At 35.1% G+C, this 13,761-nt stretch overlaps 4 protein-coding genes across 5 annotated transcripts in view; 3 read left to right on the plus strand and 1 right to left on the minus strand.

Annotated features, from left to right (window-relative positions):
* The window catches only part of LOAG_16731, a gene marked incomplete at its 5' end in the record, with an annotated part of 3,780 nt that extends 1,271 nt beyond the window's left edge, over positions 1-2,509 (minus strand). For both annotated transcript variants that reach the window (XM_020449381.1, XM_020449382.1), the window contains 6 exons: positions 92-258; positions 349-468; positions 856-1,100; positions 1,582-1,656; positions 1,761-1,839; positions 2,417-2,509. In XM_020449381.1, the coding sequence (XP_020307112.1) occupies positions 92-258; positions 349-468; positions 856-1,100; positions 1,582-1,656; positions 1,761-1,839; positions 2,417-2,509 (779 nt within the window). The remainder of the gene's footprint in view (positions 1-91; positions 259-348; positions 469-855; positions 1,101-1,581; positions 1,657-1,760; positions 1,840-2,416) is intronic.
* A 1,171-nt stretch (positions 2,510-3,680) lies between these two features.
* LOAG_07894 (MYND finger family protein) lies at positions 3,681-5,613 on the plus strand. Its single transcript, XM_003143425.2, has 4 exons — positions 3,681-3,905; positions 4,276-4,358; positions 4,450-4,551; positions 4,816-5,613. The coding sequence occupies exons 1-4, from the start codon at positions 3,693-3,695 to the stop codon at positions 4,985-4,987; spliced, it is 570 nt and encodes a 189-aa protein (XP_003143473.1). The 5' UTR covers positions 3,681-3,692; the 3' UTR covers positions 4,988-5,613.
* A 2,114-nt stretch (positions 5,614-7,727) lies between these two features.
* Positions 7,728-8,962, plus strand: LOAG_07895 (hypothetical protein). Its single transcript, XM_020447558.1, has 4 exons — positions 7,728-8,015; positions 8,087-8,238; positions 8,396-8,529; positions 8,744-8,962. The coding sequence occupies exons 1-4, from the start codon at positions 7,997-7,999 to the stop codon at positions 8,874-8,876; spliced, it is 438 nt and encodes a 145-aa protein (XP_020302224.1). The 5' UTR covers positions 7,728-7,996; the 3' UTR covers positions 8,877-8,962.
* A 2,049-nt stretch (positions 8,963-11,011) lies between these two features.
* LOAG_07896 (GNS1/SUR4 family protein) lies at positions 11,012-12,915 on the plus strand (the record flags this gene model as incomplete). The annotated part of the gene is made up of 6 exons (XM_003143427.2): positions 11,012-11,082; positions 11,286-11,511; positions 11,650-11,863; positions 12,024-12,132; positions 12,335-12,436; positions 12,695-12,915. The coding sequence occupies 6 exons, from the start codon at positions 11,012-11,014 to the stop codon at positions 12,819-12,821; spliced, it is 849 nt and encodes a 282-aa protein (XP_003143475.1). The 3' UTR covers positions 12,822-12,915.
* Positions 12,916-13,761: the final 846 nt, after the last annotated feature.

The raw sequence follows: 13,761 nt of genomic DNA on the forward strand, positions 1-13,761 counted from the left end.
ATATATAATATATATATATATATATATATATATATATATATATATATATATATATATAATTGCGCTAGAAGCTTCTTATAGGAAAACTTACATATCATCAACATTGGTATCTTTTAAAATTTGGCAGTAATCAACATTCCAAACAGCCTGATCATCCCAGACTTTTGATGCAAGCATAATAGCTCCTAATACTACTCGCCGCCAGTTTGACGGGCACAAATCCATTTCAGCGTAATTCAGCAACCGTTCCACATATACCTGACAATAAATCAGGTAAAATGAATTCAGTTCGACCTATTTATGCTTGAACAAAATCATGTAAAAGCAATGAAATACTGAACAAAGTACCAAAGTGATTATTGCGCACTCTGCTGTTAATTGAGCAGCATGGAAAAGAGTCCTGACAAAACGATAGATTTGTCGATGATCTGGATCTCTCGATACCATTTCGATTGGAATCGGATCTCTCTGAAATTACTGTGCTTCAAGGAAACCCAAAACAAACAATCATTTGAGGAAATGTGTCACAACGCACTTCTGATTTCTTCTACACTTGTAATGAGGATTTCAAAGAGCGCTGTAAGTCTAGATGGGTATCATTCGAGCTTAAACATGTCTGCCGTAGCCATCCGTTTCATAACAATAAAATATCCAAAATTTCATGATATCTAAATAACCTCTCAGTTCATAGAAATATGAAGCACGATTTTTTCGATTCACAATATGATAATATATGGCTTTATATTATCATATTAGAATCAAACTTTAACATCATATTTTTAGCACGATTCATATTTCCTTAATTTCGAAAACATCATCATGTAATCTGACAACAAATGAGAAAAAATACCTTACCGTGATTGGATGAAGCCGTTCTTCAAAAATTTCCATCAACCGCTCATGAGCTCGATTTTTTCGGTTTACGATATGATAATATATAGCCAATGAAATGCACTTTATCGTATTTTTCAAGTTTGGCTGTGAAATCGTCGAGTCGTCGAGAAATATCGTCGAACAACTATTCGACTTTTGTAGTGGTGACATTATGGTGGTCAAGCTTTGCGCATCCAGGACATAGAACGAACGACGGTTATCCTTCACTAAATCCTTCAGATTACAACCAAACACTCTTTTAGAACCGAAATAATTTCATCCATAGGTAAATTCCAGCCACTTTTGGAAATTTTAATTACAATGCTTCCAACCGTCAAATGTTTTCACTTGACTTTCTAAGTCCGAAGTCATCAGGAGACATTATTCAAGCTTTATGATATGAGATATTAATCTTCATGTATGCTCCACATTAAAAAGATTGTGTGAAGTTTTATTTTTTTGTATTCAAAAACAGATGGAAAGATCAGAAAAGAAGCTACTACAAGTGAAAAGTAGAACCTGTTTATATCAGGCAAGTAATTTAGACATCAATGGCAATTGTATAAAATATACTGCTATTAAGGCCAAAATCAAATCTTTTAATAGAAATTAAACAGCAACCAAGGCTCCAAGGATCAAAGCTAACTTCAAGAATTTTATATAAGACTTAAATAACAGGAAGCAACTATAACAATTTTGCGAACTAACGTTTCATTTCACTTCGGCTTCGTTCCATAAATATTGGTTTAACCATCGGCTGCGTTGATGGGTCTTCACCAATCTCTTAAAATCAGGATCTCTGCTTTATCACCATAGTATTTTTTCATCAGCTTACGAAAAAAAAGTGAAACGTTCAGAAATCAATTCCAAAAGGAATATTCACTTACCGTCAGGCAGCTCCCTTTCACTAATATGAGGAAGAAAATTGGTTGAAGTGTCCTCTCTCGGAAATGTCTGATTCACATACTAAAACAGTAGTTTTTATTATCCACTTGTATGTTTAAAAAATTTTCCCCAAAGCAAACAAAAATAATAGAAGTTTTGACAGGCAAATCTGGAGCTGTCACTCTTAGTTTTTCACCCAAAATCGAAAATCTGTGTCTTTTTGCATTGTTATCGAGAAATTTGATACGTAGAAAGAATGAACAGTTCTCGGTTTTGAGCACAGTTTGTGATCGGGAAATTCCCATAGAAATGACGAATGTGAGCCTAACCTCTTTTTCCTTATATGTCAAATCCCGCTATGTAATGTATTCAAAAATAAATTTAATAACGACAGTTTAATTTCACAATGAAGTATATCTAAACAATCATAAAATCTCTAAGAAATTTTCTGTAATTATTCCTGGAAATGAGGATGATTTTAACAATTCCCTTCTCATGCGTTTCATTGATAATGAAAATGATTTGCTTGAAAAAAAAAAGAATTCCTTAGAGAAGAGAGAAATATGCGGTGGTGCTCTTACGTTGACAACACTTCGAGTAACCTTTAGTCACATCGTAATGCCACTATGGTATTTCTATCAGACTGAAAAAAACTAACTTCGTGATTAGCCTGTTGCCTTACATCGTACATCACCTCTTTGCTTCGTGCAGCAGATGAGGAGTCTTGCAGACAGCATAGCGCATTCCCCATCAGACTCGTGATTTAGTGGAATCCAATGCTAATGCCGAGTCATTTTTCTTGTCATGTCTCCTTTATCACCCTTAATAAATGAGTCATCTGCCATCTGATTAGTTATTGTTCTCTTTATGAATGAATGCTCATTCAAAAGAATAAAACTGGAAGACTTTTTCTTTTGAACTTTTATAGCAAACATGAACACAACTAAAGATTTTCTATATCCGCAATCGGATAGTTAACGATATTATGTTTTATCCAAAAAGCATAGTTTTGTGGCAAAATAGGAGTCTCTTATATGAAAACAGAAGCATCACTACCAGTCTACCCCAAACAACACACCCGTACATTCCCGAGATCAATCCAAAAACCCTACCTTACCATAGTATAGCACATCGAACTTTTTCATTGTTGTCTTGGTTTCATTAAATTACGGGGACGCGATTTAGGATAACCAAAGAGCATGTGGAACTGCAGCGCACTTCATTCAACGGTGAGGGCGGGGATGAATTCATTTAGGTTGCATGTTGCGTTATTTGGTGGTATAATGACTCGTTTGCAGAAATAGGCATTGAGATGTTTAGGAAAAATAAAAAGTCAAATATGGATTACAAGGTAGAGATACTTGTTGTGAATGGTAGTCCGAGCCCAGCGTATATACCGTACCATATTGATGTCGATCGTAAGCGCAAAGTTATTTTTTTCAAAAAGAAGTTAAAGACTGCTGGGCATTGATTATTTAGCTTATTCTTTAATTGGATTCATTGGAATAATAGTATGAACCCCACTGTCTTGGGAATCGCCATTCACTAGTGTATCGAAAAGTCTAAGTTATTCCATTTATAAAAAGTCAAACCGTAAATGGCTGGTTCGGTTTACCATTATTTTATGCTCCTTAACAGGTTATTTGTCGTCTTTGGTTTTTTTCGTCTTTTTCTTGTTAACAAATTGGCCGTTGTTCTGGTACCCCTTGGAATATGTTATATAACCTTACTGTTTCCCTGTTTCACATTGATTGCATAACATTATTATGATACTGTAATATGTGTTGAGGGAAAACAAATTTGTCAAGTGCACTTTTATAACTTGCAGTATAGTGCAAAATATATCGTTTTGTACTACGTTACTTTAATAATCTGCATTATTTGTAATTAATTTTTGGCTTACTGCTCGACGTTTTAAATCATTCAGATTCAAAATGATGAGTGATGGGAAAGACGTGCCTAAAGATAGCCGAAACCATCGTGGGGTTGAAGAAGGTATGATGGTTGTGGAAGCAGAAGGCGAGATGCACGATGATCACTGGGTATTAGATGATCGCATGAAGCGAATGATTATGGACTTGCAAAGACATTGGTTGACAGATTATCAGCAGTCCAGGGAAAAGTTATTGGTTGAAATGACTGAACGGGTAAATCTCAATCCCATTTTTTGTAGTAGGATCTGTTCTCATATAGAAAATAGAAGCAAAGTGTAACTAAAGCGGCTGTTTCGAAGAGGAAGATAGGTTTCAGTTGATTTCATTTGTTAACTCAGTAAACCGTATTCGGAAATGGTCGTGCTTACTATACGATAAGTAATTGTTTTGTCTCAGAAAGCTTGCAAGCTTGCGGAGCTTAATGCTCACCTCATGAACTCGTCGTTTATCTTACAGTGACAAGTATCCTTTTTGGTAGGGACATTTAATAAAGGTCATTTTATCTTTTAAATAAATTAACAATGATCGTATTAGGAAGAACACACTTGACGAAGAATTTATCTGTTAAATTTACGTTTTTCAGCTCCATCAGGAATTTCTTTCTGATCAGCAAAAGATTAGGACCGAACTTCTTACGCAGTTCAAAGACGAACTAGATACCACGAGGTTAATGATTATTTGAACTTGAACCTCCAGTAACATATTCTTAGTAAATATGTGGAGCTTTTTCTAGTAAAACTATAATTTCTTGCTGCAGAGCTGAATTGGAGGAAAAATATCGCGAATCTTTGAAAGTTGAATTGGGCAAAATGGCTGAAAAACATAGAAAGGAAATATCAAGTATCAAGAAAAAACAGTGGTAACTTTTCTTCTCTTTGTATTTTATTATAAAATATGATTGCAAGGATGATTCATGACTATTTTTTTCAGTTGCAAATTCAATGACAGAAATGAAAACTTTTGATATTTCTTACTGCATTGTGTTCAAGTGTAAGAAAATGTAGCGATACGTAAAAAATTCAAGAAAAAGGTTGGGGAGGGTGACTTTCGGAACTGAATGCTTTGTCCTGTTCAGTTTTTTGAATAGGATTATGTGGTAATAACCTAATTGTTTAAATTAAAGGTGTTGGCAATGCGAAGCGGAAGCGATTTATCACTGTTGTTGGAACACAGCTTATTGCAGTGTGGAATGCCAGCAAAGTCACTGGGCAACCCATCGGAAGTTTTGTCGACGTAAGAAGCAGAATGCCAATACTCATCAACAGCAACAACAGCAACAGCAAAAGAACAATTAATTAGTTTATGAAGTAGCATTTTAAAAACAGGATTTTATCTCTTTATTTATGCTTAGGTGATCGTAAGGATCTCAAGACAGTGCTTGGCTTGTAAATCTTTTTTTATCAGTATTTACTCTTTAAACTCTCTCCCTTTCTCTTCGTTTTGTTTAACTAAATTGCTTCGGAAATGGAAATGAAAATTTCGTTATCTGCCCAGTTTAATACAGCTAGCTGGACTCCTGCTACGTCACTAATCGTCTTTTGAGGGTTAATTTAGGAGATAGAGTTTAATGAGGGGAATAATCCGGTACCTTTTGTTATAATTAATTTCTTGAGCATTACCTGATGGGTCTGTGGCGCTAACCTATAGGCACTGATTGGTTATACATTTGTACAGGTTACTAATTATCTGTTGTACAGTATACTGTATAACGCAGTGTTGTGTTTCAAGTATCGTGCTCTCCTTCGGCTTCTTTAGTTATTGAAGTTCTGTAAGAAAATCATCATGAAAGTGTTGGTTTTGATTATATTCTCGTCATCAATTTCAGTACTGAGAAGGAAGTTGTTCTTAAATATATTTCTGTGGTTATCTTTTTAAGTCTTGATAACTGACTCTTATATTCATAATAAAGCTGAAGATCATCGTTGTAGCACCATCGTCATTCGATATTATTTCAGTGGTGATATCACTATTATCAAATTAACTAATGGCTTTGTGAAGGCGGTTTGTACCAAAAACATCACTTTTGTGAAGTCCTCACATTTGGAGAAAGAGATTTGGAAGCTAGGGGATACAAAACTGGTGATCGGACTGATGATGAGATTTTTAGTGACCTGTATGTTTCAGTGAACTGGACTGGATTCATAAAGATGCCGAGGCGGGTTGCAGTTGTTTTTTCCTGATTCTGATAGTATTTTCAGAAAATATTATATGAGGCGAATTGTTTACAAAAAGGAGACCACACTGAGAGGTCGTAGATGTGGTACTCCCAATCTGTCGAAGAAGGAAACACTAAAGGCATGGGAAACGACGACATTTCTGCGACCGCTTAATCAAGTGGGGTGAATTTGTAGTTATCTAGGTTCTTGTTTTCAATTTGGATTAGTTTGACTTTTTTACATACTTATTAGGTAATAATTAATGTAAGATGTCTTGCAGAGGGTATTAGAAGATGCTTAGGAGAGCACGCATTTGTGCTTTGCTAGGGAACTTTTACGTTGTTCTGTCACATTGCTACACTTGTTTCATATATTTGATGATGTGCATGCTTGTTCTGTTCTCATTTTTTACTGGTTTGTGCATTTTGCGACATTGCAGAAACAGTAGAAAATTCCATTCACACGAAACTTTTGAAAAATTCTGGTCAGCATTCGATTGTATTTGAAAAAGAATGTCACCTGGACACGCAACTATTTTCTACTGCACTAGATTTGACACAGAGTTGTGTGCAACTGTGAGATGATCACATAAGGTTAAAAGCTTCTAGTGCTTTGATACTAGAATTCAATAAAAGTCTCTAGTGTTTTGATACTATTGACCATTGACATTAACCATTGCTACTTCTTTTATATGGATATGAATGAATGCAGGAGAGATTGCATGTGGCCCATTTCCATTTCATAACCTTGTACTTCAAATTCCCAGTCGTGATTAGAAATGATTATTCTTGAATTTTTCTGACCAAATCACTTTTATTCAAGGATGTAACGCGAATATTTCCTAAGAAAGCTAGACCTACTACAGTTATTAGCGACGAGTTGTCGCGTTACGAATTTACGTGGGACAGTGACTCGAAAAAGACTGTTTCACATGGAGGGAAAATTTACCAATGCTTTTAAAGAATTTCAAGCTGCGGAAGAAGAGCTAGCAAAGTTGTGGGTTGCTTTGAGCAACGCTAAACGAACGACGGTCGAGGTTTTACATGTGGAAAATACGGTATTTCTAGTTGTTTGGTAACATAGAGAATAGTTTTTCAAGCTTTTGTCTATCAGAATCCTTGTCTCATTGGGATTACGACATGCACTTTTTATGTTTTATTGTTTTACTCAGACAGTGGCTTTATTTTAATCGTATTGAGGAAGAAACGGAAAAAATCAAATTTTTGACTGGCCAGAAACAAAGAAATGATCCGTTACTGGAAAAGTATAATGTGAGTCCGAATTTTGAGCTTGTGCAGATTTATCGGATGAGCTAATTCCTGAAGAAATTATTTTTGAAAATAAAGATGAAGTTATGAATCACTCTTATACCGCATAATTTTCCTTAGATTAGTCGTTAATTAAAGTTTAAAAAACACTACAATGTCTTTTGTGAAATATAAATGATATGTTTGACAAGGTAAGGGGTTAGCATTACTGTTGCATTTAGATTTGTGCAGTTACGTCGCGTTGTCTTTTTGTTGTTGCTGAAGTTTGCTTCACATCTTACTACGCTGTTCTGCTCGATCCAAACCTTTGACACTCAAAAGGATCGAATCATAAAAAAATTGCGGGCATTTAGACAGATGTATTAAGGAAGCATTTATAAACTCATTCATGTTATGCTGAGGATGAGCTGTATACATTTCAGAGCGAAGTGTCGTCTGCGGAGCATAATTTAAGCAAAGATTTTGGAAAATTGGTTGATGAACTCTAGGAAGAGAAAGTGCCGTTGAATTTGACTTTAAAAAAGAGTAAAGCAGAAGAATCAAGAGTTGTATTTGAGAATAGACACTTGAAAGTGATTATTGAGGTAAAATGTTCGTGTATTAATTATTTCATTTATATATTTGTTGGGTATTCACTATAAACTGATTATAGGAAGAATGCAAAGAATGAAATCAAATGCAGAAAGACATATTGGTTGCCGTAAAAGGAGCGAATGATTTCAAAATGGAAGCATAGAAGGAGATGTTAAAATTATCGGAAAGGATCGCAAAACTACAAAGACAACAACAAAGTGCCGCATTTATTGCTCCTCAAGGAACGTCTGTGGCCATGTGTGGAAAAAATTTTTCGAGCTGGGAAGATAAAGCTTAACAAAGATTGATGCTTGGTTATGAGCGTGGTTTGTCTTTTCCTATATTGCATTTCTTTTTACCATATTATTTTCTAAAAACTGTTTATGTATTTTTTCAGGTTCACGTCGTAATACTCTTCTTCGATGGTGTCAGAAAGCGGTTGCTAAATTTTTACGTGTCGAAATCACCAATTTTAGCAAGAGTTGGGCAGATGGCAGAGCTCTATGCTGCTTATTGGCTTCTTTTTATCCTAATAAGCTCAACATCGGTGTTAGTTTTCCTTTATAATTTCATATTTTGTATAAACTAACATATACTTGGATTTTTCAATAAAAATGTAAAACACACCGATATAATTAAAACAAAGCTTTTTAACTCATTAATTCAACTCATCAAATCACTGACACATGAGTATGCTTTATTTTAGGAAATCTGTTCTCTGGAAGCAGAAGAATGCTTGAAGCTGGCTCTCAGTGTTGGAACTGATATAGGTGTAGAAGTGGAGGTAAAAGTGACTGACTTTAAGAAGGAAGATCGCCCAGAATGTTCTCTCGTTATGAGGTACTATGTTATTCAACTTGTATTATGTTATTATAACTTGTACTATGTTATTTTGGATGGTTCTGGTTGTTGAATAGCTTTTTTATCATTCCTTCACTTTTTTGGTATTCATTTATAATTTTCGTTGCCAAATTTTGCCCAGTTTTGCCTGTGTTGTGATTTTACAGAATAATCCTGATGCAGAGAGTACTTGCTCATTCAATACTGACTTCAGGCAAAATATTTGCTATTCAGTAGTGCTCTCAAATCGAGGAAGTATTCGAACCGGAGCAAGCGACATACTGTTTGAAAATGTTGATTTTATTCTTTCAAGAGACAAACTGATCAGAGTTAGTCGATGTAATTAATCTTGTTATTTTCATTGTGCGAGTTGTAAATATGGCGATATTTCATCGTTTCTGGTTTATTGATAATTTATAATATTGATATAAAATATTTTTACTACACCTTGCTTTCTTTTATATCTTCAAGTTTCTGGAAGAATATACTCTTTTCTTTGTAAAATAGAAAATTTTGACACTGAGGTCGAAATTACTTTTAAAAGGGTTAACTCTCTTGAAGCTATTCGCAGTCTTGTCAGTTATTTTGCTTGACAAATATCTGTTATCATAATTCTCTATAATTAGAACTGTTCATTCGTGTAATTCTTCAAAGGAACGAAATAATGATAAATGGATTTGTTCACTAGTTATTAAAATTCTTTTTTACTAAGTTCGAGGAAAATGTTAGTAGCTTGATTTAGCAAAAGTTTTTTTTTGTTGTGGAATTAATTTCTTTGATCTTAAGAAGTTGGTTATTCCTGCAACCACGAAAAAACAAACTGGCTTAGATTTTTCCCGGCCATAGGAGGCCATGTTATATCATAATAAGACTATGGTCGAGTTATTATTTTTGTCGATTCTTGATGAAATTAAGAATTGTCAAGTAAGGAAACTGTTGCATTTGTTTCATCTGTTATTCATGTCTTACTGGGAAAAGTAGATTTCTTTTTGAAGTTTTTGCTTTCACTGTATTGCTGCAGAACAAATATGTGAAAAAATGTCCATAGCAACTGAATCTGGCCACACAGTAGGACTTGGTGATTTGATTAGCGGCAAATCTACATTTGTAAAGCCAATCTTCAGTTATACGATATAGAGTCCGGAAAAGTCACATCTAAGAAATGTTTTTTTAACGGTTAGTGTCTCTAGGCATTTTTGCAGTTTGTTTCTGACTGTTAGTCTCTTCCGGACTTTATGTGTCTCCTTTTTGAATGTCAGCAGGTTGGGATTGATATGCAATAATGTAGATGTTTTTAAAAATTTACTCATCTACTTATTCTTCATTCCATGTCTTAATCTTATCTGAACTGAAGAATGCTCTGAGGTTTGCCGTATTGCTGAGAGTATTTCGAAAAAGATCTCTAAGTTGTATAATATTTCCTAAAAATGATTGGTTAAAATACGGTAATTCAGTATATATATATATATATATATATAGCTAAATGGATGACATCACCCCTTCAGTATTCATAATTTCGGAAGAAATGATACTGTTTCGGATTGTAAGATAATTTAGTTGTTTCGCATGGCAAAACGAAGGAAATAAAAACTTCAAAGACTTGATTTTCCGAAGAATTGAAAGCAAGACGAACAAGTTACATGAAACGAAGAAGCGGGTTCAGAGAATTTGCTTCCAATCGTTCACATCAACAATTCATCACTTCTTCGTCAGTCTCTCAAAAAGCGAACTGCATGGGAATAATCCAACTACGGTGGTCGGTCCGATAGTCTTTACTAGTGGGATGATGACCTAAATCTGGGCTCTGTTCTCCCTCTCTCCCTCTATTTCCATCTATTTTATATTTTCCCATAATTACCTCTCCCTTGCTCCCACTATTTCATGTTGAATCATCGCTAGTGAAATATATCATTTGGTAAATAGTTGTAAAGCGACAAATGTTCTTCACAATAACGTCACAATCTTTCGAAGTGTAATATTTCGAAATTTTCTGAACCTATTCGATTATCTATGAAATTTAAACCTTCCTTTATACCTGGTGAAACTGTATTATCCTTGATAGAGTGGCTATTCCATCGATACAGCGAGAGAATGTTCTCCTTCCCATTTTTCTAACGGTCGTCTTCAACATGCACGGTTCTGATTAAGGATTAATTTAAAATGAAATCTAACCTTAAATATCGGAGAATAAATGAATAAACATTACATTTATAACGATCAGTCCTGCTCCCTTCCACTATTCACAATCTCGAAGTCACACTTACCTCGGGTTCAGTGATAATTTAGCTGCTTTGCATCAATTACACGACCAAAAAATAACAGCAAATTGGAAAATAAATTTGAAAACTTCCACTCTACACTTATTCTTTTTTCAGTTTTTTCAAAAGATTCAAAGATAAATAAGTTGAGCGAAAGAGTGAATTATCCATTTCACTATTATCTGATTACATTTTGTGCTCATAGTTGCATCGCTGTTGCAAAAATGTTTGCGCTGGATAGTTTTGAACTGTATAGGAACAACTTATCCGGTCTTTACACCGACTACAAATATCGGTACCTATATATTTACTTTTTATATCTAAAATTGTTTGGCCGTTAGGCCTTTTAGAGAGAGCACTTGCAAAATGTTCTCCATATCTGTAATTCTACCCTTACCTTTTAAGGTATACCTAAAGAATGACAACTGGGACGAGAGAAGACTTGCAAGCAATCCCAGAGGGCGTAAATTATTCTACTCTGTTTCTCCTTAATTACAGGTATGCATTACCATTCGAAAAAATGGTTGATCCGATTGAGAAAACGATATCCTTCCAAAAAAATTGGATCCAAACGGTCGCAGTTTCGATAGGTTACTTCTTTATCATTAAGCTGATCCAGTACTCCATGAACTATCGATCTGCTTTCAAACTACGCTGGCCTTTATTCATTTGGAATCTTTCACTCGCTCTCTTTAACATTTTTGGCTTCATTCGTTTTGGCGAAGCAAGTTGTTACTATTTTCCGTTCAAATTATTCCTTTAATTTGTGCACACTTTACGATATTATCCGCTATCACTGCCTACTGTAGTTGTTACTAACATCTCTCAATGAACAGTAACATTTCTCTAACCTAACTTTCAGGATATGATCCATACGCTACTGTACGAGGGTGTCTATCGATCCTTGTGCTACTCGGTAAATCCCACTGATGTCGCTGCTTACTGGTCGTATTTATTTTTCTTGTCAAAAATCGTGGAGCTTGGAGATACACTATTTATCGTCCTAAGAAAGAAACCTCTCATTTTTTTGCATTATTACCATCACACTTCAGTACTTATTTATTCTGCCCATTCGGGTAAGTAACTATGCCTGGTTGTTATCTCTTGCGAATCTCTGAGAACTTTCCCACATTGAAGTTATTTTTCACTTGTGACCAGTGTAAGTTGGGGACATGGAAGACAACTTTCCCTATAGGGCCAGCAATTTCGAAACACATCCTATTTGCTGAATTATAGGCGCTGAAAATACGGGCTCCGGAAAAGCGCTTATTCTGATGAATTTTCTGGCACATTCTGCCATGTACACATATTTCGCAGTTGCATCTTATGGAAAACGACCGCCTAAGTAAGGATTTACCAAATATAAGCAATGTTTCTCTTGGAGTACTTTTTGGGTCCTTTTTTCCATTGCGTCCACATTCTTACGTCACTTCTTTCACCAGCGTGTTTAAAAATCCTCCAAAATAATTTGGATTTCCGAGTTTCCGAGAGATTAGATTTTCGAGAGATTTTTTTGTTTTTCACACACTTCGTAGTGCACGTTTCAGAACAATATCCATGACACTGACTACGATCCAGACAGTTCAGATGTTTGTGGGAATCGGCGTCCTAGCCTACGTTTATAAAATCAAAACTGGGACCAATTTGCCGTATGTTCCCACTGTGTTTGTCCACCTATTTTGAGTGATTGTAATAATCGTTAAAATTCCCTTCGTCCACAACATTTTCCACATTCCTTTCCTGAAGGAGAGACACCTGGGCACTTCGGACATTTGTATAAGCTGCTTCCCCATTAATAATCGCAGTGTATGTAACCAAAATATTCACTGAGTAGGATGAAGGTAACGATCAATGCTAGTTCAAGAAGACTTTAATCTTCAAGAAGACTTTAATGAAATTTATTTCAGGTGCCAACAATCAATGCAGAATCTTCTCTTTGGTGCTTTGCTCTATGTCACTTTCGCGGTACTTTTTATCCACTACTTTATTTCCAAATACCTCCGTAAATCTGATAAAAAGGTAAAGGACCAGTAATCTTCAGCTTCTTTTCAAACATTACACCTTTTTGTATTTTGAAACGAATTCGGTAGAGTCCCTGCATCCCATTAAAATGTTTAAATAAAAATGCTGTTCAGTTTAATAGATATATGCAAACAATTTCACAGCACAATGCACCACTGCGAAACCCGCGACTTTGTCCATTTGTTCCATTTTAACACAACACGTTTCATTATTGTTTCCTTTCTCGACAAAGCCGAAAAAATACAGTTAGTTGCTTTACTTTGAATATTCCTCAGAAAATGATTTACTACACAAAATGTTTCGATACCTAAAGTGATGAATCAGTTATCCAACCCTTCAATTTTTTAACCAATTTTAATTGCAATGTTTAAATATTGCAAAAAAAACTTTGTTGTAAATTCCTTCCAATTGTTAACAAAGGATAAGTGCATTGTCGAAATGTTCTATGCAATTTTGGCCTAATAATTAATCTTACATCAGTCGAAATCGTAAAGAACCTTTAGTCTGGTAATTAAGCTAATGTGTGTCTGGGGCGTCAAACAACCTCCACTTTATAAAAAGCTAGGATCAATAATTCGGGCTAAGTTATTCACTTAACTCATTGGACAAACAGCGCCCGTTCATCCATTCACTCAGCTGCATTCAATACTCTTCAATATCTCATCCAAGAAGAATATTTCTCCCATCAATCAACACACCTTTATCACAACTACTCCATGCTAATCACCAAAAATGACTTTATTACCAAACATAAAAATATTCCACGACACCTTTACTGTTTATTTTGAACTTTTAAGGACATAGAAGTAGAATAAAGAGTCACATATAAACTTCACAAGCGGATCAGTGACAAGCACGAAAAAGGAATCCCACAGTACAAGCATTCTGTGCGATGAAGGGATTCATGATCTGTGGTTCCCTTTTTTGCTCGATAAGAAGCACTCCAGCTGCT

Source organism: Loa loa (assembly GCF_000183805.2).
Source record: "Loa loa unplaced genomic scaffold supercont3.15, whole genome shotgun sequence".
Classification (NCBI taxonomy): domain Eukaryota; kingdom Metazoa; phylum Nematoda; class Chromadorea; order Rhabditida; family Onchocercidae; genus Loa; species Loa loa.

What these genes read in the sequence shown, in the direction of transcription:
- LOAG_07894 (XM_003143425.2), top strand. Translation starts at nt 3,693, where the DNA reads ATGATGAGTGATGGGAAAGACGTGCCTAAAGATAGCCGAAACCATCGT. An exon ending in TGGTTGAAATGACTGAACGG is followed by an intron (nt 3,906 to 4,275) that starts GTAAATCTCAAT and finishes TACGTTTTTCAG; the next exon opens with CTCCATCAGGAATTTCTTTC. An exon ending in AGTATCAAGAAAAAACAGTG is followed by an intron (nt 4,552 to 4,815) that starts GTAACTTTTCTT and finishes TTTAAATTAAAG; the next exon opens with GTGTTGGCAATGCGAAGCGG.
- LOAG_07895 (XM_020447558.1), top strand. An exon ending in CTAATAAGCTCAACATCGGT is followed by an intron (nt 8,239 to 8,395) that starts GTTAGTTTTCCT and finishes GCTTTATTTTAG; the next exon opens with GAAATCTGTTCTCTGGAAGC. An exon ending in GAATGTTCTCTCGTTATGAG is followed by an intron (nt 8,530 to 8,743) that starts GTACTATGTTAT and finishes TACTGACTTCAG; the next exon opens with GCAAAATATTTGCTATTCAG.